General features: G+C 45.4%; 1 protein-coding gene and 1 long non-coding RNA gene across 3 annotated transcripts; both read left to right on the forward strand.

Annotated features, from left to right (window-relative positions):
• Nucleotides 1-1,228: 1,228 nt before the first annotated feature.
• Nucleotides 1,229-12,866, forward strand: LEO1 (LEO1 homolog, Paf1/RNA polymerase II complex component). Its single transcript, XM_081337387.1, has 12 exons — nt 1,229-1,381; nt 3,002-3,778; nt 4,624-4,728; nt 5,387-5,481; nt 6,645-6,790; nt 7,237-7,321; nt 7,417-7,511; nt 7,714-7,848; nt 8,502-8,637; nt 9,339-9,525; nt 10,040-10,137; nt 12,582-12,866. The coding sequence occupies exons 1-12, from the start codon at nt 1,324-1,326 to the stop codon at nt 12,687-12,689; spliced, it is 2,025 nt and encodes a 674-aa protein (XP_081193513.1). The 5' UTR covers nt 1,229-1,323; the 3' UTR covers nt 12,690-12,866.
• A 1,537-nt stretch (nt 12,867-14,403) lies between these two features.
• Nucleotides 14,404-18,390, forward strand: LOC308673372. Of its 2 annotated transcripts, XR_014027637.1 has the most exons (3): nt 14,404-14,870; nt 15,910-16,760; nt 18,254-18,390. It is a non-coding gene; the product is annotated as an uncharacterized lncRNA (long non-coding RNA). The 2 variants fall into 2 exon arrangements; XR_014027638.1 differs by lacking the exon at nt 14,404-14,870 and having other exon boundaries at nt 15,228-16,760.
• The last annotated feature ends 7,592 nt before the right edge of the window (nt 18,391-25,982 follow it).

Consider the following 25,982-nt stretch of genomic DNA (forward strand, 5'->3'; position numbering starts at 1 on the left):
GAACTTGTGTTCAAGTCTCCTTCGTGGCATTTATGTGTGCTTGGGCACTTTTACTTTTTGAATTTCTGGTGCTTTGCTAACATAGCCAAACATAAGAGACAGTTCTACTGTACGATAGTATATGTCCTAGATATTAATGTGCAATTTCTGACAGGGGAAAACATTTCATTTTCTTGCCCTTCAATGTGTCTTGGTTTCTACCTGATATAATATAAGAGTTAACATGTCATACTTGGATTCAGGGAACAGTCCCATTTGTGTTTAACTTCCACATGCCTAATATGATTTCAGTCCCTCTCCTGAATCTTTTAGACAGCAAAATGGACATTGCCAATGGATTCGTAGTGCATCGGTATGTTTAGGAGGGTGTTGAGTTTTGGAGCCCGCCCTATCCATGTTTCCTGGTATAATACATGGGGAAATGCCATTGGGGACAAACCCACTTAGGGTCAGGGTTAGGTCCCCATGAACTCGGAGAGCAAAATGGACATCACCAATCGATTCGTAGTGCATCAGTACGCTTAGGAGGGTGTTGAGTTTTGGAGCCTGCCCTACCTATGTTTCCTGGGAAAATACATTGCGAGAAAAACAAATCTTGCGAGTTTACCAGACGGATGGCATAGGGAACAAAGCTGTTACAGAATCTGGTAGTCCTGCTGGAAATGGTTCGATTCCTCCTTTCAGAGGGGAGCAACAGAAACAGGCTGTGACCAAACTGTCTTCAATCAGGACAGCCTGAGGGTATGTTCCCTGGGTATAATGCAAACTTGGCCCTTTTATGACTTGTGTACTTCAACTCCCAGAATTCCTAAGCCAGGCACACTGGCTGAGGAATTCTGGGAGTTGAAGTACACAAGTCATAAAAGGGCCAGGTTTGAAGACCTCTGGTATAATGAAAGCTGCAATACAAGGGTCTTCAAACTTGGCCCTTTTTTGACTTGTGGACTTCAACTCCCAGAATTCCTCAGCCAGGCAGACTGGCTGAGGAATTCTGGGAGTTGAAGTCCACAATTTATAATTGTGTAGACCCCTGCTGTAATACAACAAATAGCTGGCAAGCTGGCAAAGCCATTGACCGCCTTTTTTTTAACCCCCTCTCATGGAAGCACGAATCCCCGCGTCCATCTTTTTAAGAGTGAGACTAAAGAATCGCAGGACGCGCTGCAGCAATTAACAGCGAGGGAGAATAAACCGCTGTGAGTAAAGCCCGCCTCTTCCGCTCACAGGATTAGTCGCGGACCGGTGACGTCACCACGCAGCGCCGCTTCCGGTCGCTCAGTGCAGACTCCGCGGTTCTGGCCTGGGAAGTGGGATTCTCTCAGCATGGCGGACATGGAGGAGCTCTTCGGCAGCGACGCCGACACGGAACCGGAGCAAAAAGGTGTGCGGAGGGGGGGGAGAAAGTGGGGCGAAGGTCGCGCATGCGCGGGAGCCCTCCCCAATTTGGAAATGCCGCTCGGGAGTTTTTCGGGGTTGTCTTGACGGGCACCGGGGTTTGCTTGCTTCCTAATAATAATGATGATAATAATGATGGCAGGGCCCTTGGAGGTCATCCAGTCCAACCCCCTGCTCAGGCAGGAAACCCTATACCATTTCGGACAAATGGCTGCCCAGTCTCTTCTTAAAAACCTCCAGTGTTGGAGCATTCACCGCTTCTGGAGGCAGGTTGTTCCACTGGTTAGTAGTAGTAGTAGTAATAGTAGTAAAGTTGGAAGGGACCTTGGAGGTCATCTAGTCCAACCCCCTGCTCAGGCAGGAAACCCTATACCATTTCTGACAAATCGCTGCCCAGTCTCTTCTTAAAAACCTCCAGTGTTGGAGCATTCACCGCTTCTGGAGGCAGGTTGTTCCACTGGTTAGTAGTAGTAGTAGTAATAGTAGTAAAGTTGGAAGGGACCTTGGAGGTCATCTAGTCCAACCCCCTGCTCAGGCAGGAAGCCCTATACCATTTTGGACAAATGGCTGCCCCGTCTCTTCTTAAAAACTTCCAGTGCTGGAGCATTCACCGCTTCTGCTTGCTTGCTTGCTTTGCTTCCTTCCTTCCTTCGAGCATGTGCAGAGGGCCTTCCTCTAACCCACCTTTCAGGGTTCTTGTTAGCAGGCAACAGTATTAGGTATGTGCACCTTCTGGAGTTATATTTTTTTTAAAAAGGCAGAATAAAAAAGGCAGAACATTTGGTTCAGGGTCAGAAAGTTTTTTTTTGGAAAAATACTGCAATTGTGAAACCAGTCTTTCTGGGGCTGGGAGATTTAATTTGATATACACGTTAGGCACATGGAAATACATTTCTTGCAGCTTTCCCCCACTTTTGTGGCCTTTTCCAATTGTCCGTTTCCTCCTTTGCCTGTTTAGGTGTCCGGTAACCCCTCTCTTCTTTGATGCTGGCTCGGTTTCTTTACACAGGGAGTCCTCGACTTACGGCCACCACTGAGCCCAAAATTTCTGTTGCTAAGCGAAACACTTGCTAAATGAGTCTTGCCCCATTTTACGACTTTTCTGGCCACAGTTGTTAAGTGAATCACAGCAGTTGGTAAATTAGTAAAACGGTTGATAACTGAAACCGGTTTGTCCATTGACTTTGCTTGTCAGAAGGTTGCAAAAGGAGATCACATGACCCCGGGAACATTGCATCGGTCGTAAATATGAGTCAGTCGCCAAGCATCTGAATTTTGACCATGTGCCCATGGGGATGCTGCAGTGGTCTTAAGTGTGAAGAACGGTCTTAAGTCACTTTTTTTCCCAGTGCCATTGTAACTTTGGACGGTCACTAAATGAAATGTTGTAAGTCGAGGACTATCTGTACTGTGTTGAAACGCACCCTGGCATCGTTTAATATTAATTTTCTCTATTAATATTTCCCCCCCTTCTGAGAATGGAGTATGCTTTCCATCAGGCAGAAGGAAGGCTGTAATTGCAAAGTGGCGTTGTTACATTTGCTTTGGAAGAAATCTGATCCTTATTCTCTGATTAATACTCTGGTTTTCTCTGTCTTTTGGCTAGACTCTGATTCTGGATCTGACTCTGATTCGGACCGGGAGAACACCGGCTCTGTTAGCAACGTTTCCGGCAGCGAGAGCGACAGAGAGGATGACGCTTTAAAACCCAGCAACAAAGAGTTGTTCGGTGAAGACAGCGAGGACGAGGGTGTTTCTCACCACAGCGGCAGCGACAACGACAACCAGTCTGAACAATCCTACAATCCGTCTGAGGGCTCGGCGCACTCCGAACACGAGGACAACGAGGACCAGTCGGACCTTGAGCAGCACAGCGGCTCGGAAGCTGTGCACGATGAGGAAGACGATGAGGACCGCAGATCGGATGATGGCAGCCATCACTCCGAGGCTGAAGGCTCCGAGAAAGTCCATTCGGAGGAGGAAAAATGGGATAGAGAGGATAAAAGTGACCAGTCAGATGAGGAGGAGAAGCTCCAAAATTCAGACGACGAAGAGCAGATTCAGCATTCAGACGACGAAGAGAAAAACTCGGACGATGAGGAGAGGGCACAGATCTCTGACAGCAAGGAGAGGCTGGACCAGTCCGATGACGACGAGGAGAGAGCCCAGGTTTCTGACGAGGAGAAGCTCCAGAACTCGGAGGATGAGGAAAGGCCACGGAATTCCGATGAAGAAAACATGCAGAACTCGGAGGACGAGGAGGAACGGGTGGCACGCTCGGAAGAGGAGAAGCTTCCCAATTCGGACGACGAGAGGCCTCAGCATTCAGAAGACGAAGAGCGCCATTTGTCAGAGGATGACGAGGAACGCGAGCACAAATTGGGTAAAAGAGATGAAGATCCATGGAGGGGTGCGAGGTGTATTTATGGCTTAGCGTTCTTGTTGGTTTTCTTTGTTGACCTTGTTAAAGATGGTTTCTCTCACCTCCCATGATTTCTAACCACGCTGTTTGGGAATGATGGGAGTTTTAGCTAAGCACATCCAAAGGGGTGCATCGGTTGCTTTGTTCATCTTGATTATACTCAAAACGTTGCAAAAAAAATGTAGCTGGCAATATTTCTCAACTTCAGCAACTTTTAAGCTCTAAGGACTTCAACTCCCAGAATTCCCCAGCAAACCTGGCTGGGAATTGAAGTTCTCACAGCTTAAAAGTTGCTGAGCTTGGAAAAGCCTGTATTAGGTTGAGCTGAGACCCAGCAGAATAATTTTATCTCTTTAAAGTTCTCCTCTGGGCTTTGCTTTTTGCTTTTTTATTTTTAAATTATTTTCTGCTTTTTGAATGTGGTAAGCCATCCAGAGTCTCGTGGAGTTGGGCGGCCTTTAAATTGCATAGATACATAAAACGAACTGTTGACCATGCAGGCCTGTTTGTCCTGGGTAAATGACTGTCACACTTTGCCACTGTACGTGGCACGACAGACTTTGGTTAAGCAAAACTGGCCAGCTGTTTTTCTCAGAGATGAGTGTGGCAGAAAGATCCGTGACCTTCGGAACTGCTTCTCGGTCTGCTTTATTTATGTGGCCCCAAATTAGGGTTTAGTTTATGTGCAAATATAGGGGAAAGAGGATGTTGATAATTGTAATCTTTAGCATCTGAGGGCTCCAGCTGGAAAGTTTGGCCCGGGTTGTGTCCCTGGAGAGCTTAAAAAAAAATATCTGCTTTCACAGAATCAGCAAGAGGCAGCGACAGTGAGGATGATATTCCCCAACCAAAGAGCAAGAAGCAAATTGCATCCGATTCCGAAATGGAAAGCGATACGGAAGGGCAAAAAAGTAAGCAACGCTGTTTTCCCATCTTCTGTTTGGATTGCCCTTTGATTTTTCAGTGGCAAGAGACTCTTCTCCTCCAGTGGTCTAGCCCCAAAAACCTCCAGGCTCAGCTGCATATTTTTAGCCCCCAGTCCCTCCCAAAAGCGCCACAAGTCTGGCTGGAATGTTTCATGGGGCTCTATGGGTGGCGTTGAAAGGAGGTTTGGTGTTCAAGCATCGAAGGCTTCCTTTAAACCAGGACTAGCCGCAATTTGTACTGTGGACTGGATCCTTCGCCCTGCTCCAATTTCTCTGAATCTGGAGGTTGTTGCAAATAATATGTAAGGTGTGTCCACAAGACTACTTCGTTTGGAAGGAAAAGAGAAATGGCGTTACGGCTCTTTTTCAAAACAGTGAATTATTTCCTTCTCGGGTTTCCTCCAAAGAGATTGTCTCACAAAACCATATATATATGGTTGTCCTTGTGAAGGGATGTGTGTGTGTATCACTGTTTTGCCCATTTTGTTTACTTAGCTTTCTAGGGGTGCTGACAATTGAACATTGTTCTAAACCTCCTTCTGAAGACTCCATCTCTGGTTTTATAGGCCTCTCTCTTTCTTGTTCTCAGATTTGCCCGTATTTTTCTGTTATCCTAATTCTTCTGTTTAACCTTCTGCTTAAGATAACAGAGATGCAATGGATTTGTTTGGAGGAGCAGATGATATCTCTTCAGGAAGTGATGGAGAAGACAAGCCACCAACGCCAGGGCAGCCTATTGTAAGTAGTAAAATTCCGCAGAGAACATCTTTATTAGTTACAAAGCAATCCACGCAAGCAAAAGGGAAAAAAAGTAACAACTGCCCAGTTACAAAGTTTAATATCCCACCCACAAAACTATGCAAGCAACTAAGTTTCCCAATATACTCATTTGGTGGGCTTTTTTAATGCAGCGCCCTGCTCGCGGGAGCAGTAGGTGACCTTGGTTCCCACGGGACAGAAGATTATTTTTCATTAACAAGCCCCTGGGCAACCCCCCTCCCTCCGTTCTATGTGGCAACCTAGAACGAGAAGAAAAAAATGGCTGCAGCCAAGCTCATTGTAGAGTTGTCAGTTGGTGGCAAAGAAGAGCCTTCCCTTATCCTTTTAACACGGCCGTCTCAATAAAAGCCTGGGCCTGAATTGGATCTTGTAGTTTTCAAGATTGGAACTCGTGTCACCATTCTGTCAGCAAAAGGCCATTGATAATTCCCAGCAACTTTCTGAAGGAATCACAGAGAAGTATCTTCAGCACAGTCAGTCTGTTTGTCTTGTACACCTGCTTTAGCTAACACCACACGGGAGGTGTTAAAAGGAGAGGCACCGGAACAATTTCATCTGCAGAGGAAAAACCTAGTGTAGTGGACGAAGACCAGAGAATCTCATTCAGCTTTCTTCTCATCTGTGGTGTTTGGAGGTGGCTTGGGGTAAAATTCCCAAGTCCCCATGTGAATTGCCTTGCATGTAAATGTAATATATCATGTCATAGTGTGTAGCAGTCAATACAATAAGATTGCAGCCAGCTGAAAAACAGTGTTCTAAAGGTAGCTATATTTGAAGCCACCGAGTAGTTGGCCTAGATTCATCCCCAGCCACTCCTCAAAGATATGCACAGACACAAAGAGGAGGCGGCTTTTACTCAAAGCAGTAATGCCCTCTTAGCATCTCGCCCCTTCAAGGCAAAGGATAGCAAGGTAATTCTTTCCGGCTGCCTTGCTTCCTCTTTTAGCAGGAAGCCGAGCTCAACTTCCTTCCTCCAGCCAATATTTTAAGCAGGCCGCATCGATCCCTCGGTATTCCCAATAAGAGAATTGAACGAAGAGCTTGTGCGCCAATATATGGAGCGATATTCAACCCGCTTTATTTCATTCCTGATTTGGGCTCTTTTCCATCCTCCTGATTAGGATGAGAACGGTTTGAATGAAGAGCAGCCGGAAGACGAGCCCATCCCTGAAACACGGATAGAAGTGGAAATCCCGAAAGTCAACACGGATCTGGGAAATGACCTATATTTTGTAAAGCTTCCCAACTTCCTCAGTGTGGAACCCAGGTAAAGGAGGGGAAAACTGTAAGCTGAACCTTGGGGAAATGCAGGTAGTCCTTGACTTACAATCAAGCTGAAATTTTCTGTCGTCAAGCGAGACATTTGCTAAGCGAATTTTTGCCCCGTTTTTACGATTTGGCTCGCCACGATTGTTACGTGAATCAGTGCAGTTGTTAAATTAGTCACACGGTTGTTAATTGAATCCGGCTTTCCCCGTTGACTTGGCTAGTCAGAAGGTCGCCAAAGGCGATCACGTGACGTCCCGGGAACGCCGCAACCGTCCTAAATACGAACCGGTTGCCAAGCTTCAGAATTTTGACCACGTGACCCACGAGGAGGCTGCAGTGGTCATAAGTGTGAAAAACGGTCATAAGTCCCTTTTGAGCCTGGTCCTTTGCTCCTAGAGTGACACCTCTTGAGTCGATTCGTGCAATCTTCTTACTGTCCCGCAGGCCTTTTGATCCTCAGTATTACGAGGATGAATTTGAAGACGAGGAGATGCTTGATGAAGAAGGCAGGACAAGGTTAAAACTGAAGGTAGGGCTTTAAACGCCGGCCGTTTCTCTCCCTGTACTTGCCTGCCTGTGTGGACAGGGTCCGCAATCCTCTTGTCTAATTTTGTGCCTTGAAAGGTAGAGAACACAATACGTTGGCGAACTCGCCGGGATGACGAAGGAAACGAGATTCGAGAGAGTAATGCACGGATTGTCAAGTGGTCTGATGGGAGGTAAGTTGAGACTCGAAAACGGCTAATCTGAAAACGGGTTTGGGGGGGTGGAGGATACAAGAGGCAGTTCTTAGGCGTGATTGCCTTGTATTTTCCCCTTGGTTTCAGTTCTTTGGTCCCATTAATTGAAGGTGGGGGAAACATGGGATTGTCTTGAATTGCACCAATTCATTATCCCCTCTTTTTTTTTTTTTTTTTGAAGCATGTCCTTACATTTGGGGAATGAAGTCTTCGATGTGTATAAGGCACCCCTGCAGGGAGACCACAACCATCTCTTCATCAGACAAGGAACTGGACTTCAGGGACAGGCCGTCTTCAAGACAAAATTGACCTTCCGGTAAGCCTGGGAATTGAATTGAGTTGAAGAGGTTAGGAATTGCTGAGTTGTGCTTGACCTGCAGTCAGATGCAGATAGTCCTCAAAACTAACCAAGGAGAGACGCAACCTACAACTAAGGAGAAATTTCCTGACAATGAGAACAATTAACCAGTGGAACAACCTGCCTCCAGAAGCTGTGAATGCTCCGACGCTGGAAGTTTTTAAGAAGAGACTGGACAACAATTTGTCTGAAATGGTATAAGGTTTCCTGCCTGAGCAGAGGTTGGACTAGATCAGGGGTAGGCAACCTTGCCTCTTTTATGACTGGTGGACTTCAACTCCCAGAATTCCTGAGTCAGCGTGGGGGAACTATGGCCCCTTCATGACTCCTGGACTTCAACTCCCAGAATTCCTGAGCCAGCCTGGCTCAGCTTGGAAACCTCTCTCTTTTCCCTCAGCATGGCTGGCTGAGGAATTCTGGGAGTTGAAGTCCACGAGTCATAAAAGGGCCAAGGTTGAAGAGCCCTGGGTAACAACTTTATTCACAGTGACCATTCACCAAGCAGGGTGACAATGACAAGTCTTGCACTGGTAAGCTGATTAACCCAAATATTTGATGGCGTGTTGCCATTTTTCTGTCAAAACCCTTTTAATTTGATTAATTTGTCACAGGCCACATTCGACAGACAGCGCCACACACAGGAAGATGACCCTCTCATTGGCAGACAGATGTTCAAAAACGCAGAAAATCCGTATTCTGCCAATGGCTGGTCGTGATCCAGAGTCCCAACGCACAGAAATGATTAAGGTATGCATTAATCGAATCCCATCCTTGAAACGCTCCCTCCTCTCTTCTCTAGTCGGACTAAATTTAGGCTGGTTTGTCATCAGGTTCTTGGCCTTGCTGCTCAAAATCTGCTGATCTGTGATCTCCACAGTGTTAAAGGGACCTAAGCTATCATAGGATGAAGACCCCCCCCATACCTTGCTGAATATGCTCCTTGTGTCATGCTGAGTGAGCAACTTCCCCCCCCCCCAAAAAAAAGTAAAGGTCTGCTAAATGCATCAATTGATGTATCCCCGTGCACAGTTTCCTTGCTTTGCCTGTTCTGTTTCTGTTCTGAAATACAGCCCAGGTAGAATTCTCCCTTTATTTGGGGGCTAAGGTGCTGGCCTAGAAACTAGGGGACGGTGAGTTCTAGTCCGGCCTTAGGCTTGAAAGCCAGCTGGGTGACTCTGGGCCAGTCATCTAAAGATGGTGACTTCTAGGTTTGAAAGCTGACCAGATAACCTTGGGCCAGTCAGCGGAAGACTGAGATAAATCAATGAAAAATGAACGTTATTTGCACGGTGCTTACTCCTCCTCGCGAGCCAGGCTGGGCTGAGCAGCTGGCTTCAATTCAGAGACCACCCTGGTTGAGAGCGATTTTCATCCGGGCTTGTCCTGGTTCAGCCCCCCAACCCAGAACCGAAGGAAACCACCCTGACTTCTGTTCTTCTCTCCTGCAGAAAGAGGAGGAACGGCTGCGAGCTTCCATTCGTAGGGAATCCCAGCAGAGAAGGATGCGCGAGAAGCAACACCAGCGGGGTCTGAGCGCCAGCTACCTGGAGCCCGACCGCTACGATGAGGAGGAGGAAGGAGAGGAGGCCATCAGCCTGGCCGCCATCAAGAACAGATACAAAGGCGGGATACGAGGTAGCCTTCCCCTCCTCTCCTCCTGAGTCGTTCCACTCTGTCCCTCCCAGTACATAAAGCACTATGGCTGGTCCAGTGCCTTGGGAGGGGCACCTAGTTGGGGAAGCCTTGAAATTATCTAATGGCCCGGTCGGTCAGTTGCTCATCTGTGAGCTTCTTTAATAGCTGTTTGGCCTTTGCAAACATTGCAGCTGGGTTTTATGCTTTTAATTTGTACCCTGCGAGTTCGTTTCACACCGGCTGTTTGCTTTCCCTTGCTCTTTCTCCCTTTTTTTTTTTGCACAGCGCAGCGTTTGTTGTACAAATAAGCTTATCGGTATCGTCGATCCCATTTGCTTGGTGGACATTTTCCACGCTGGGTTGCGTAGCGAGCTCTCACCCACCCCCCACCCCCAGTCGTTGCTCATTCCAACCTGGTCCTTAATCTCCAGTTTCTAAGCTGCACTTAGGAGTTCTTAAGATTTGTTTTCCAGCCTTTGGCCTTTTGGAGTATAATGCGTGTTTTCTCTTCCAGAGGAGCGCGCCCGGATTTATTCTTCGGACAGTGATGACGGCTCGGATGAGGAGAAAACACAGAGGCTGCTCAAAGCGAAGAAACTCAACAGTGATGAGGTGAGAGAATCCAAACCAGGCTGGACATCAGCTGATCAGTTTCTCCATGGCTACCTGTCACTATTCTGGGTTGATGTAGAGCGAAACCTTCATTTAAAGGACAGTCTGATGTGTCTGAACAAATTTGGTTTCCCCCCCCTCTGAAAACACAACCAAGTATGTTGTTTTTCATAGTCTTTGTGGACAGTCAAGCTAATTTACTTTGCTCGGATCAGGGGTGGGGAACGAAGCCCCTTTTATGACTTGTGGACTTCCAACTCTCAGGTATTCTGGAAGTTGAAGTCCACAAGTCATAAAGGGGCCACGGTTCCCCACTTCTGATTTAGATCAACCTGCATCCTTTATAAAAATAATAAAGGCAATGAATATGTGTACAGGGAATCCTTGACTTAACGACCAGTCCCTTAGTGGCCATTCATAGTTACAGCACACCTCCCCTGCGTTACGTATGACCTGGATTCAGAGTTCTGACAGCCACACACGCACACACACACACACACACACACACATTGCAGTTGCATAATTGCATTTTGGGTGCTCAGCAACTAGCCAGCATTGAGGGCCGCTTGCACTATCTTGTCATAACCATGACTTACAGTAGGGGTTTTGTTGTTGTTTTTTAACAAAAACCACCCTGACATTTTTTGACAGTTTATACCAGGGGTCAGCAACCTGAAACAGTGAAAGAGCCACTCGGAACCGGTTCCCTCACAAAAGGAAAAACTGTGAGCCGGAAAAAATGTGTGCGCATGTGCGTACATGCGCGCATGCGCAGAACAGGGTTTGAAGAGTGGAGCCAAGGCGAGATATGCACCTACCCTGCATATTTGAATTGATTGGTTAAACTTTTTTAGTCCCACTTTTTTTTTGGACTGCACATGGCAGAGGACTGGGAGCCGCAGGAGACGGTTGAAAGAGCCGCATGCGGCTCCGGAGCCGCGGGTTGCAGACCTGTGGTTTATACCATTTGCATCTGTATGTGACTACAACTGTGGTACTGGTACATTGATGCAAATGGGGTAAGACCATCGACTACACTCAGACCGAAAGAACATTCTCTTCCCGCAGTTGGTCCATCCAGTCATCGTTTCGTAATACTGTGGCCACGTGAACCACTTATGTGAAAGAGCAAACAGGTCCTGGGGAGTCTTTCTGGAACGTTCACATACTTTCCCCTGTTTTGCCAACTTACAGAAGTGTTGGGAGGGGTCTACAAGGTATAGAAAACATGTCCAAGAATGATAATAAAAATTTCAGCAAAGCAAAGTCAATCCAGAGTTGGAGAGCAGCCTGGGGGCCTAGCGGTGAAGAATGCTGGCCTCCCACAAGGAAGGTTGAAAATTCAATCCTAAGCAGCGGGCAGATGTTTCTGTATCGGGGCACAAAGAGAAAATGTGTGCTGCGAACTTTCAGTAGGCGTCAGGAAGGGCAGCTGGCCAGTAAACGCTCAGCTCCATTCAGTTATCTTAACTCCATCCAGAATAAAGAAATTCCAGGGTCGTAAAAAATATAACTATGTCAATCCAGAGTTGGAAGTGATTTCAGAGGCCACCCAGAAATCCATCATCAAAACTCCCTTGCTTCAGAGCCATCCAGCCTCTGTTTTAAAAACCTGCAGGGGTGGGGTTATGGCTGGGGAAGGGGCAGCTGATAAACAGAAAAATTATCAGCAATTTTGTGGGGTTTATTGATTCTGTCCTGAACTGAACTCCTAATAACAGATAATGGAAAGACGGCCTTGTTTTTTCCCCTCTTTCAAGCTATCAAGCTATTCAGTTTGAGTGCTATTCAAATTCACCACAGGGTGGTGCTTCAGCATAAAAAAACAACAAAAAACCACATCACATGTGACACAAATATTGTGGTCCATCCAGACACCTGCGTGTTTTTATAAGAACCTCCTTTTAATCACAACTCATCATTGATTGCTTAAAAATTATTTAGAAGGGTTATGTTTTGGGAGACTGGTTACAGAGGGAGAACCTTTGAATTTTTCAGGATTTTCCTAAGACCCTAGAAGAAATGTATTTGTCTGGAAGGCAGCCATCTCTATTAAGATCCGGGGAGAAATTCAGCTCAGCTTGCAAAATTACTGTCATTATTCAGAATTTATACCTATTTAGAGCTGTAAGCAGTTAATCAGACTAATTGCCAAGTTACTTCACCCTGAGGATCTTGTATTTAATTAGAAGCTGTTTCCACTCAGAAGAATATATTTCACTTTTTTCAGTGTTTTAATATCCTGTAGCCTATTTTCTATCTTTTGACGTGTGTGAATTTAATAGTTCTGATGTTCAAACAGAAGTGATTCTTGTTCATCTCCGGCTAAAGAGAGTGTTCGCACACAAATATTTGTTCCACGGTACTTTAAGGAAATAGATTTAGGAGGAACTTTATCCCCAGATCCTGTCTTGTGTTTGAAATTTCTTTCTTTTTAATTGTAGGAGGGTGAGCCTTCCGGTAAGAGAAAAGCTGAAGATGATGAAAAGGCCAGCAAGAAACAGAAGAAATATGTGATCAGTGATGAGGAAGATGAAGATGAGGAGATGTAATAGGCATGGACTTTGAACATTGGTGATAGGATGTTTTTTTTTAAAAAAAAATAGAGACTATATTGGTTTTTTTTGCCAACCATGATGTAAGTAGATTCCATGAAGATTGGGGTGGGAGCAACATTTGTATTAATGATATTAATGTGAATAAAACTTTTTGTGGGATTTTTTTTTAAATGTTGTGGGATTGGTGTGGTATGTTTGGTGACCAATTTGGAGGCCTGTGACTCTTTCATCGTCTAGCAGAGCGCAACCAGGATGGGCAGACTCCGTTATCTGTACCCAGAAAAGATGTTTTTGACATTCTGTTCACCATGGACAAAGACGGGATACCTGCGGGATCTCCAGCTTCTGTCAGGATATTTGTTGATTGGGGATGATGGAACATAGAAAACCTGATAGGAGTTTGAGGATTGTCAGGAGGACGGGAGAAAGGAAAGGCATCAAGCAACCATTCCTCAGGAATTCTGGGAGTTGAAGTCCACAAGTTATAAAAGGGCCAAGTTAGAAGACCCCTGGACTAGGAGAAGGGCCTCTTCTTCGTGTTGGCTGAGGAATTCTGGGAGTTGCAAGTCCACAAGTCATAAAAGGGCCAAGTTTGAAGACCACTGGTATCCTGCCTTGAGCAGAGGATTGAGGTCCCTTCCAGGCCTATGATTCTGTGTTCTATGTTCTAACTGTGTAGCAGTGAAGGGATAACAACTAACCTTGCCTTTTTTTTTTCAAAAAGAGCCTCATTGCATGTCTGACCACAAAGAATTGTATGTATTGCAAAGCCATCGCCTCACCCTTCCCCTGTATTAAAACATTATTCTCAGCTCCTTCATCGCTTAGGCCAGGAGTAGGCAACCTTGGCTCTTTTATGACTCATGGACTTCAACTCCCAGAATTCCTCAGCCAGCATGGCTCAGCTTGGAAACCTCTCCCTTTCCCCTCAGCATGGCTGGCTCAGGAATTCTGGGAGTTGAAGTGCACAAGTCATAAAGCGGCCTAGGCCAGGGTTAGGCTCTTTTATGACTCGTGGACTTCAACTCCCAGAATTCCTGAGCCAACATGGCTCAGCTTGGAAACCTCTATCTCTCCCCTCAGCATGGCTGGCTGAGGAATTCTGGGAGTTGAAGTCCACGAGTCATAAAAGAGCCAAGGTTGCCTACCCCTGGCCTTAAGCCAAACCACAGTCATTTTCCCGTGGGGTTTTCTCCTTTTTCTCCACCCTTCCTCTTTTCTTTTTTTTTTATTTATTTGGGGGCCAAAGTTAGATGGACACGTTCGCCCGGCTAATTGACTCTGAACTTGTGAGCAATTAAGATCCATGAGAAAGTCCTTGTGACTTTTGTCTGTGTCATTACACAGTCATTTGAAAAGTCATGGGTTCCCTTAGGGATTTTATTTTATTTTATTTTATTGCACTCCTTTTCTCAAAAAGTTTTTCAAAAGTGCTCCGGAACTTGCTAGAAGTTTGACTTCGTAATGTGATGAATAGAGTGACCTCAGAAGGGATGTGAATTCCCTTCCTTTTCTCCCAGATTTATCAACTTTTACCAGGGACAAATCATATAAACCCTTACCCTAAAGTTCCATGGGTAGGCAACCTTCGCTCTTTTATGACTCGTGGACTTCAACTCCCAGAATTCCTGAGCCAGCTGGCTCAGGAATTCTGGGAGTTGAAGTCCATGAGTCATAAAAGAGCCAAGGTTGCCTAGCTCTGCTTCAGCAAGTTTTAAGATGTGTGGACGTCAACTCCCATGCAGGCCGGAGAACTCAGAGTTGGAAGTCCACACATTTTAAAAGGTGTTAAGGTTGAGATGCCCTTATAAAATATCTCAAATCCTTCTGTGCCCTGTTTGGTGTGAGTACGAACACCTCTATTTTGGGAGTTGCCTTTGCTGTCTTCCGAACATATTGACCTCATTTTTTATTTTTATTTTTCTGCTCTGGGTTTGAACTGTTCAGAGTCATTTCTTCAGGGTAAGGGTTGATCGCTCTTAACAGTTAAGGATTGGTCGCGACGTTGCTTCTTTCTCACCGTCGCAACTGCGCAGGGTCACTAAACCAGGCAGTGGTTGAAACAAGGACTACCTGTATTTAACACATGTTTATTCTTCCCAGCCAGAAAACCTTCAGGAGCAGTACACCGGCTGAAAAGTCCATTTACGGGACATCACGCGGAAGGAAATACAGGTTTGCAAACCAGTTCTTAAGAGCCAACTACCGTGGTTCAGTTTACAGCTGAAAACTGCTGGAAATGAAAACTGCTGATCCTTCAGAAGGGCTGATGGATTGAACCTGTGGCTGTGTCGCCTCCCTGGGGTACAGTTGAAGGAAGAAGCTGATGGAGGTGGCCTTCCTGTAGTAGAGGAATAGCTGGAGGGAGGAGACAACCTATCCTTCGCGGGGGGTGGGGGCGTGTCAAGCGCCAGGGAAATCAAGAGACCCAGGCAGTTCAGATGTGTATAAAGATTTGTTAAGTGTAAGCTCTCTGCGAGAATCTGAACTACTAATGGGCAAGGGAAATTAGCAGGCGTTAAGAATAGAAAGGCATTCGAGGTGGGCTGGATTTAGATCTCTTGTGAGCGCGCAGGGATTCATGACTGATGATGCATTTGACCCCCTCCCTCGGGCTCAGCCTGGTCATTTCCTCCACTGGGTTTATCCAGCGTTTTTCCTTATTCCAGGTCCCACCTTTCCTGCAAGGAGCTGAGTTTTTACATCATTTCCTCTCTTCCCCCTGCCTTTACTTGACGTTGCAATCCCGGCGTTCTCTTCTGTCTTTCCGCAGGGCATTCCTGCTGTTGTGTTGTAGCTTGTGGTTTTTTGTTGTTTTTTTCCTTCCAAACTCCTCCATGAAAGTAGGGCAAAGGTGATGTGACAGGACGAGAATGTGGCAAATTATCAAGATGCGTTTCAGGTTTGGGAGTACAATGCCTAGATAAGGGCCGTAAACCTCAAGGTCACTTCCTTAAGATTCTGAAATCTGTCCTGTAAGGTCCCAGACGTTGAGAGGGCAGTTCCCCATCGATGTTGTCTTGAAAAATGCCAAGATAACAATGGGAGGGAAGCGTTTTATTGGTTTGGGGATGACTCTTAATCTCTAAGCACCACCGATCTGAACCGAAGGGTGGGAGCGTCCGTTCCCAAGTTCAATGCTCCCATCAGCAGTTCCAAACATAATTCCATTTGGAAGACTACAAAAAACTTGGTTCTTCCTGGTATTTTTCAGATTCCAGCAGCTCACGTTGGATGTTGAAAGGAGAATTGTATGTCTTGGACAAAGGAATGAAACAGCAAGCCAAGCACCCACCACCCCACCCCCATAATTTCAGCATGCCGGCTCTCTCTTTCTCCCTTCCACACAGTTTCCTTTCGTATGATGTCTTGGGGGGGGGGGGAAGATTTAAAAATAAAACCTAATCTGGGCAGGTTCAGCCTTGTCCGTTCTAGAGTAGATGCCTGATAAGCCATGGCTTCCAATTTTCTGCCAAAGCGAGCCTTTAAAAGGCTTGAGGGAGGCTTTGACAACATTTTAACTTGGAATGCTAGTTAATTTAATGTCGGTTTCCCCAGCGGATGGCTTTTTGACTCCTTCCTCTGACCTGAAGCCAGAGAGCTGCTGGGTCCTGTCCCACACTATATCAGACTAGGCTAGAACCCAGAAGAAGGCACCTTTGCAGGGTGAACGCTCAGCCAGCCTTTGCTGACCAGTCCCCTCCAGCCAAGCTGAGATTGTGCGTCCCCCCCCAAACGGAGGACCGATGAGCTGACCAGTCCCCTCCAGCCAAGCTGAGATTCTGCGTCCCTGAAGGTCCCCCCCCGCCCCCCAAACGGAGGACCAATGAGCGGCATTCCTACCAGGCCCGTCTCCTGTGCTAAGGACGATTCTTGTTTTAGGTTGCCTTTTTTCGAGGCCTAGATTGAATCCCTCTTTTCACCTCTGGCCTTTCTCGCTCAGCCTGTCGTATTTTTGGAAACTGGGTGGGTTTTCAAAAAAAAAAACTAAGGCTGAGCGTACTTCAGGGGGAGTGCAAGGCTGAAGCTCAAGCGTTTCTCGCAAAGGACTCTGCGGATCTGCTGGTGAGTTTTTCCCACGAAGTGTAGCTTTGCAGGAATGGTGGGTGGTCTTAGAGAGAGCAGGCCCGGGCAGATGTGCTCCTTAGGTTTATTTTTATTTTCATTTTTTTATTTTTATTTTTTGGAAAAAAACCAGGGTCCAGCAATGGATTTCAACCCCCATCGGGCAAATCTGGCTTGTTTACAGAACCTTGTTTAGTTCGCGTTGAGTTTAGTTCGCCTGGTCTGTTCACTTCCTGCTAGGTCCTCGATTTAGATTAGAATCACAACCGGGACCAGGATTTTTATTTTAAGCAAGGCAATGAAGTGTGCCCGATTTTACGACTTTGTTTTATCCCACTCATTAAGTGAATCACTATGCAGGCAGCTAGTCCTCGACTTATAACAGTTCACTTAGTGACCATCCAAAGTTACAACAGGCCTGAAAAAAGTGACTTATGACCGTTTTTCACACAATCGTTGCAGCATTCTCCCCCCCCCCCCGGTCACGTGATCAAAATTCGGGCACTTGGCCATTGACTCACACTTGCCCCGGTTGCAGAGTCCCGGGGCAGTCACGCGGTCCCTTTTTGCGACCTTCTGACGAGCAAATTCAAGCCGGATTCACTTAACGACCATGTAACTAACTTAACAACCGCAGCGATTTGCTTAGCAACGGTGGCAAGAAAAGGTCGCCGGATGGGGCGAAATTCCCTTCGCAACTGTCTCGATTAGCCACAACATTGTTGGGGTCAATTGTGGTGGTAAGGCGAGGCCTTCCTGTGCTTGGATCATGCGACCCCGGGGATGCTGCAACGGTCGTAAATGTGAGGACCAATTCTAAATCACTTTTGGGGTCCCGTTGTCACTTTGAGAGGTCAGTCAACGAATGTTTGTAAGCCAAGGGCTGCCTGTGTACATTTGCAGCATTTATTTATTTTCATTAAAAATAACATAACGAAGTTGCATCCATGAAGAAAACCCATCTTGTCTGCTGTTTCTCCCTAAACAAGACTGTCCCTAACTGAACTTCCATCCAGGCTTCTTTCTTTGTTACATTTAGATTCCACCTTCCCTTCCAGAGTGAGTACGAGTCGCTACTCACTCACTACTTCTAAACAAACAAGCCTGTGAAGTCGGTTGAGCTGAGCTTGGGACCCCCGCTTAGTCCCCAAAACACCCCATCAGCTTCTTTGACAGAGGATGGATTTGAACCTTGTCCCGCCCCCCAGTCCTCATCCAGCATTGTCCCTACTACTTCTGACAGGGAACTCTAGGCGTTGTAGTTCTCACATAGCCGGAAGGTGCCAACTTTGAGAAACCTACCCTAAGAGCATGTTAAAAATGAATGAATGAATGAATGAATGTAATTTTTGATCCAAGGACCAAACAAGATGGTTCCAAACCCAGATCTTGGGGAAGTCAGCTCACTTTAAAACAGCTCTTATGTTCCCATTCAATGTTCTCTAGTTTTGGGGTGGAACAAGCCTTAACTGAACTACTCTTGATGTTTGCAGATGAGTCCTGGAACAATTCTGATCTCCATCACAAAGCATCACTATTGGCCAGCAGAGCCCTGTTAATCCAGATAGATCCTGGATCTAGGCTGGGGACTCGGCAGCCTTGCATTGTCATTAACAATAGGCATACAAGGGGGAAAAAATGCTCTTTTTTTCAATCCGGAGCTGTTATAAATTGTCTCTTTGGCAAACTCTCCCTATCAGATGCTTCTGTTGATTTATTTTTATTTTTTGTCGTTGTTCTTTTGTTTTCCTTTGAGATTGAACTGAACGTTTCCTTGAAAAGGAACCCATGGTTGAACTTGGGCATCCTCTTAATTCATTCTGACCTCATGAGATTGTATAAGAATCTGCTTTTGCCCCCTACCCGGTCATTGAGAAGGTGCCCTTTATTTGGGGGGGGGGTGGAAGAGAGAGAAATGAAGCTGTTTTCAGAACAAGCAATGCCCTGAACCCTTTGCTCCTTCCTTTGTGCTGTAAGTAGGCCACAGATAGCTAAGCAGTTCTCTGAAAAATGGAGAATGTTAATTGCCTAGCAATTTGGGGTTATGCATACTTTCCAGGGGCTTAATTTAATTGTTGCAAAACTATACTTTGAAGCCACACGAGGCATCGGGCAATTTCAGGTTTGAGATATGCCTGTATGAAAATAGCATTAGGGAAGGAGGGGAGGGAGGGAGGGAGGGAGGGGCAGTCCGTCTAGACTGCATAAACCCTGTGTGGAAACTTTACACGTGATGCGTCGATTGTTTAGGTTTGGGAAAGGCTTGGAACGGTTGAGCAATAACGGATTCTGACTGGCAAAATCGATCCTGCCGTTTTTTTGCAGAGTTCACAGAAGTTCTCCACTTCTCTCATTTCTAAATGTGAGATCAAACAGCCTTACAGGCAGTCCTCAAGTTCCCACCACGGCCCGAGCCCCAAAATTTGACGCTGCTAAGAGCAACGTTTGTTAACTGAGCTTGCCCCCCATTTTATGACTTCCCTATGCCAGAGCGGTTAAGGGTGAAGTTAGCATTTGTTTATTTATTTATTTTTGTTTTTAATCCCATTTATATTCCGCCCTTCTCCGAAGACTCAGGGCGGCTTACAATCTAAAGCACAAATCAATGTGCTTAGCAGTAGCCTTCATTCTATGTATATGCCTGCTTATTAGGGCTTTCACACACACCCCAAGCGGCATTTTTACAAAGTCAGCTTATTGCCCCCAACAATCTGGGTCCTCATTTTACCTACCTCGGAAGGATGGAAGGCTGAGTCAACCTTGAGCCTGGTGGGACGCGAACCTGCACTAATTGCAGGCAGCTGGTGTTACTTAAGGAGGCATTAGCCCACTGCTCCACCAAGGCTCTTTGTTAAGGGTTAAGCATTTGTTAAGTTAGCAGCACGGTTGAATTCAGCTTCCCTGTTGACTTTGCTTGGCAGAAGGTCGCAAAAGGGGATCACGTGACCCCCCCTCCACACACACACACACCGGGATTCTGCAATCGTCATAAATAGAAACCAGTTACCAAACATCTGAATTTTGACCCTGTGACTGTGGGGTTCTTGCAATGGCTGTGTGAAAAACGGTCTTAAGTTACTTTTTCCGGCGCCGTTGCAACTTTGAACGGTCACTTAATGAACTGTTGAGGCCTACCTGTATTAAGGGAGAGAGAGAGGCGGGGTGGAGAAGACATGAGGCTTAGTGGCTTCCAGGCAAAGACTGTTAACCCTTCCGTCATACATCCGTCACCAACCAGACAGATCCTGGAATCTCTCTGCATGTTAGCAGGTTTGACCTCCATGCAAGGCTTCAGAGAGTGTTTTGCTTCAACAGTCCTTCAAGCTGCCATGCGTGGAAAACAACTTTGAGGACCTGCGTCTCTGCAACAAACAAGGGGCTCTTTTTCTTCATCTTGTGTCCTTAAGACAACCTTGTTTGCCACTTCAGGCCTTTTCAAAGTTGGCAGCTTTGCTGGCTGGAAAATTTCTGCAGTTGCGGTCTTTACATCTCAAAGTTGCCAAGTTTGAAGAATCCCGATCTAATATATATAATTCTGATGCTGCCATTGAGATTAGTAAGCACTGATGGCCTGGATGTCTATTTAAAATGGCAGCCAGCACCAGAAGCGATAGTAAGAAGTTCCAGAATTTAAAGAGGCATCATGCAAGGAAGTACTTAGCTTTTATCAATCCTGAATCTCCCCACGGTTAGCTTCCCTGGGTAACTGAGTTTAAATATTGCAAGCAAGGAGGAAAAAAAATTATTACACACACCTGGTTTTGTGTCTTCACTTACCCACCTTTTCAGTCAGCTAGAAAGTCCCAAATGCTGCAATCTTTCCTCTTCAAGAGTCTGTGTGTGTGTGTGTGAGAGAGAGAGAGAGAGAGAGAAAGAGGGAGAGAGGGAGAGAGAGACTGTGTGTGTGTGTGTGTGTGAGAGAGAGAGAGAGAGAGAGTGAGAGAGAGAGAGACTGTGTGTGTGTGTGTGTGTGTGTGTGAGAGAGAGAGAGAGAGAGAGAGAGAGAGAGAGAGAGAGAGAGAGAGAGAGAGAGAGAGAACTGAAGGCAGTTGACTATCTTAACCACTTCGTCACTTTGGTTGTCCTTTAATGTGACTAACTGTAAATTTTCTCTAGTTTTCTAGACTTGGTTGGCAAAGTAGGGGGGGGGCTGTTAATAAGGGGGAGATAAAAAGACAACAAAGAAGAAGACATTTCCAGGATGAAAACAGAAGCATCTCCTCGTCCCTTCGATGCCTGCGTCCAATTCCCCTCGTCTACCCTCCTAATCTGGTCTGCTATTCAGAGTTACGTTGCTGCTAAAAACAGAGGTCCAATCTAGTTATGGCTAATGAATCCTGACCTCCAAAGGGTACTGCTTAGTCTTTTTAAGCCATTGAAGCAAATGAGCATGACCTCATGGCAGCAACTCATGTTCCCTGACAGGGATGGGAGGGCTGGAAACCTCACTCCTATCTGAAGCTAGCTTGGCAGGGTCCAAAGCGAGCAGAACTCTGTGATCTGAATAACAGGAGAAGCAAAGTTGTTCGAAATGACCCAGTTAGGGACTGTTGTTTTTGACGTTCCTGACTGATTTCATGGAACATTCTGTGCAAAGATGGAGGGAGGTAAGAGGGAAGAAGGGGGCGGGGGGGGGAACACACAGAACATTCCCCATAACAAGTAACTGTTAAGGATGAACACTTTGCTGCAGTCTAATGAATACACGATGGACTTGAAAGATCTCCTTGGACAGAAAAGCAAAGCAGAAATCAGCTAAACTTCTTTCACCAAAAGAAGATGGTCCTTGAATTCGAAGAGTTGTGTTCTGTTTAGATCAGGAGTGACCAATCCTAGCAACTTTGACCCCGGTAGACTTCAACTCCCAGAATTCCTGAGCCAGCATGGAGATGTATCATGGCCGGCTGGGGGATACTGGGAATTGAAGTCCACAAGTCTTAAAGTTGCCAAAGTTGGACACCCCTGGATTACAATGTCACAGTAGCATGATATTCTTGAGGTGTCTTCCTCCAGAAACTCAGCCTTTGCTGGAATCTCTTGATGCAATCACACCTTGGAAATGCTGCTGACTATTGAAAGGAACTAAAATGTGTAAATCGGTTGTTGTGTAGCTATTGCTAGGTTGCACTTTGACCTTTCACAGTTCCCTGGACACTGTAGGAGATGGCCACGTCTAGCTGATTCATGGTTGAGCTAACCTTCACCTCTGCAGGACTGTTTTATTGCGGAGATATTGAAATAACTGATTTTTCCACTTTACTTTTTCTTGAGTGTTGCTGCTCATCCAAGAAGCTTCTTCAGTCCTTCAAGGAAAAACAAAGCCCAGTTGCTTTTTGCAACAACAACAAAAAAGCATCTTTGGGACAACCGTGACCTGGATGACTGAGAATCTCCTCAGACATTACTTTCACCACCAAGAAGCTCTGGCATTACAGGCTTTCTGAACTGAATCCGAAGCCTAAACTAAAGTTCAGATAAAGTACATTTCTTGCCCATAAAAAACAGTTTCTTGATCTACTTAAGATTGGTTGACACAGTCATTAATGTAGCTCCTCCAGTTAATTGACATAGATGGATGGGTTGGTGGGTGGATGGATGGATAGATAGATAGAAGATAGATAGATAGATAGATAGATAGATAGATAGATAGATAGATAGATGATAGATAGAAGTGTTAGACTGTTTCTTGGAGATGCCTTTTGAGGCAACATCAAAGGGAGACAATGAACAAAATTAAAAACTTAAAAACTCAAGGACATGAGCGAGGAGATGTCCTAGCATCCAAGTGCAGATATTCTTAAGTTGTCCCTCCATTCTTCGGGTCACCAGTTCAGAAAGCAAACTGAGGAGCGGACATAGTTCCACATCTACTTACGGAACACAGACACAATCATATTTGTGAACTTGGAAATGGGAGGGATTTAGAAGTGCCCAGCAATCTTTTTAACTTGGCTCTTTGCCTTCATTCCAGGGTGGCACTTTCTGCTTTGCTGAAGGTCTTCACCAAGTCTGCCTTCAGGGATGGCTGTGCCACACACCAGCTTAAGCTCTGGACACACACACACACACACACACACACACAGAGAGAGAGAGAGAGAGAGAGAGCAAAACCATTTCAAATGCCAGAGGTGTTTGGATCGCTGGGTTGCAACCAGTTGTACCTTGCTTTTGACCTTTGAATGACAAGAACGACTCCAAGCTTGACACAAATATCCTAAGGCTTGTTTTTCTTGCCTGCTTAGTCAACTGCCTTCAGTTCTCTCTCTCTCTCTCTCTCTCTCTCCTGTTTTCTCTCTCTCTCCCTCTCTCTCACACACTCTCCTCTCTCTTTTCTCTCTCTCTCTCTCTCTCTTCTTTCTCTCTCCTTCAGTTACAAGGAAGAAAAATGCTTTATGTAACAAGCTACTGGGGCCTTAAAGACATAAGCTCTAGTTGAGCAGGATGTTAATCCATTTGCTAATAAGCATGCTTGGCCTCTTTCATGTCCGATGTTTTGGGTGACATTTAGATAACAGCAGAAAGCAGCACCGAACAAAAATAAGGGATATTTGACTGAAAATAGTGAATTGGCTAAATGAACAAAAAGCTTTAGTTGTTATTTAAAAAAACAAAAACCACTAGCCTTTGATTTAAAAAGCATAGTACTTCCCTTGTGAATGAATCAGTCTGACATTTTCTCTCAAAAACACTTCAGTTTTATTTAGAATGAAAGAGAAATAATATTGTTCTTAGTACATTTGATCATGCACTCCAATTCAGTCTCATGATTCTGTCTAATAAATAATAATAATAATAACAATAACAATAATAATAATAATAATAATTAATTTAATTTGTATACCGCCCTTCTCCCGAAGGACTCAGGGCGGTGAACAGGGCAATACATAATAAAAAACAGGATACAAAAATTAAAAAGTAATTAAACAGCAATGCCCGTAAATAAATTAATACACATTAAAAGTTAAGACCGATTTATAAAACCCAACCCCATCCCATCAGGCCAGGCCGGCTTGTTCAAAAAGGAAGGTTAATAATAATAATAATAAATAGAGTTGGAGGGGATCTTGGAGGTCTTCTAGTCCAACCCCACTGCTCAGGCAGGAAACCCCATACCATTTCAGACAGATGACTATCCAGTCTCTTAGAATAGATGCTCCTGCCTTGAGAAACAGCTCATTTCAAATCAGCTTTACTAATCGCATACTGTATCAATTCTACTATTTATCAACGCCCATTTAGAAAGCTCCCCAGATTAAGAACGGTAGCTGAATCTTGATAAGGACAGGTGGGGTAAAAAAAAATGCTGAAGGGAACAGTGTTCCATCGCCCCACCCTCCTGCCAGAACCGATGAAGCTTCTCGGATGAGAAGCGAAACGTCTTCTTCTTCGAGGAAAAAACAATCCAATTGCTTTTTATTTTATTTTTTAAAAAAGGCTCCTTTGAGACAACCACGGATGACTGGCAAATTACACAGACCTTTATCTCTATCCTTATACTGTAGGGTGTTTGTTTTCCAACTTTGTGGGAAAATTTGCCCAGTGCCAGCTCAGATGGTTATCCTGCTTCTTAATCTCCTTTCTCCTCTAGGCAAAGCCAGCTCCTCTTGCCTGGCTCATTGCAACTGGATTGCACTTGATCATCGCTTTTCCTGCCTTCGGATAAGCTCCAATTTCTCTTCTCGTAACCTGGGGATGTGCCCACTATTGGGGAATTGCTTCGCATAGGAATGAGAAATGCTGCGCGGAGTATTTTCACGAATGCCCAGGTTTGCCTTGTTATTCTGACGGCCCTGTCTTCTGTTCCTTTCCTTTTTACGAGACGCCTTCCATAGGTTTAGGCCAGGGGTAGGCAACCTCGGCTCTTTTATGACTCATGGACTTCAACTCCCAGAATTCCTGAGTCAGCTGACTCAGGAATTCTGGGAGTTGAAGTCCATGAGTCATAAAAGAGCCGAGGTTGCCTACCCCTGGTTTAGGCCTATTCGTCTTTTTGTTAGATACGGTGCAGAGAAGTATATGTAACACTGACTGCAAATGTTTACTGTTTACTGATCACGATTATTCCTGTTTAAAATGTTTTGAGGCAACCGTTCAGGCGAAACCCTCCCACGGAGACTTGCATTACCAGATTAAGACATGAACAAAATCAGAATGAAATCTGGAACACCCTGAAAGGAAATAAGCTCCCAAAAATACCAACGTTCCAGCTGAAACTCCTGTCTGAACAACAGGAAGCTCTTCCTCTGCATATCCTGTTTGTGGAATTTTCAGATCCAGGGGCAAGTGGTGATTAAGACAAAACCCCACTTTCCATCACGTAAATTATCCGAGGCCCAGCGATAACATGACAAAGGGCTCTTCTCCCAGATACTACAGGTGGTCCTCTACTTACAACCACAGCTGAGCCCAAAATTTCTGTTGCTAAGTGAGACATTGGTTAAGTGAGGTTTTTTGCTATACTCTGCGACTTTCCTTGCCGCAGTTGCTTAATGCCATTGTTAAGTTAGTAAGAAGATGGTTCACTGAATCTGGCTCCCCCCTTGACTTGGGGGGTCACAAAAGGGGATCACAGGACCCCCCAAGATACCACAACCGTCATTAATATGAGTCAGTTGCCACGTGTCTGAATATTGATCATATGACCTTAGGGAGGCTGCAACAGTGGTAAGTGTGAAACGTGGTCAGGTCACTTTTTTCAGTGATGCTGTAACTTTGAACGGTCACTAAATAGCTGTTGTAAGTTGAGGACTGCCTATATCTTCTTAAGAGACCCCTTGCAGAAGGATTGTAGCTCCCAAAATTCCTTCTTTCTTTCCTGTGTTTTTAACAATCTTGGTACGACGATCAAAACTTTACGGACTCTGAACGTGCGTTACGGGTTTTAATGTTGGACTCTTAAATCGGTCGATTTGAGGAACCGGGGTTTGCCCTCTTGTAGATGTCAAGAAGTTATTGCTACTTTTTCTTTGGCAACAGAAAGCTGCATCTGCCCTATTGGGGATTGCACCCCCAAACCTTTGGAATTATCACCTGAGACCCAAAGGGGACAGGAAGGGAACAGACTGAGTCTGATGGTTTTATTATTGCGAAAGACTGTGGGGAATAAATAGCGTGATGGGTATTATTATGAAATTTTTATTAAGACTGATTGCCCCACCCAGCTACTAGGAGTATTAAGAGGAGGGTGAAGTCACCAAACCCATGAATGCCTTGAGGCAAACA

The sequence above is a fragment of the Vipera berus genome, assembly GCF_964194415.1.
Source record: "Vipera berus genome assembly, chromosome: 12".
In the NCBI taxonomy this organism is placed as follows: Eukaryota; Metazoa; Chordata; class Lepidosauria; order Squamata; family Viperidae; genus Vipera; species Vipera berus.

Bases quoted from the DNA above. Each gene is read 5' to 3' on its own strand.
- LEO1 (XM_081337387.1), top strand. From the start codon at position 1,324: ATGGCGGACATGGAGGAGCTCTTCGGCAGCGACGCCGACACGGAACCG. The intron at 4,729-5,386 runs GTAAGCAACGCT...CTTCTGCTTAAG, and splicing joins CGATACGGAAGGGCAAAAAA to ATAACAGAGATGCAATGGAT. The intron at 8,638-9,338 runs GTATGCATTAAT...TCTCTCCTGCAG, and splicing joins AACGCACAGAAATGATTAAG to AAAGAGGAGGAACGGCTGCG.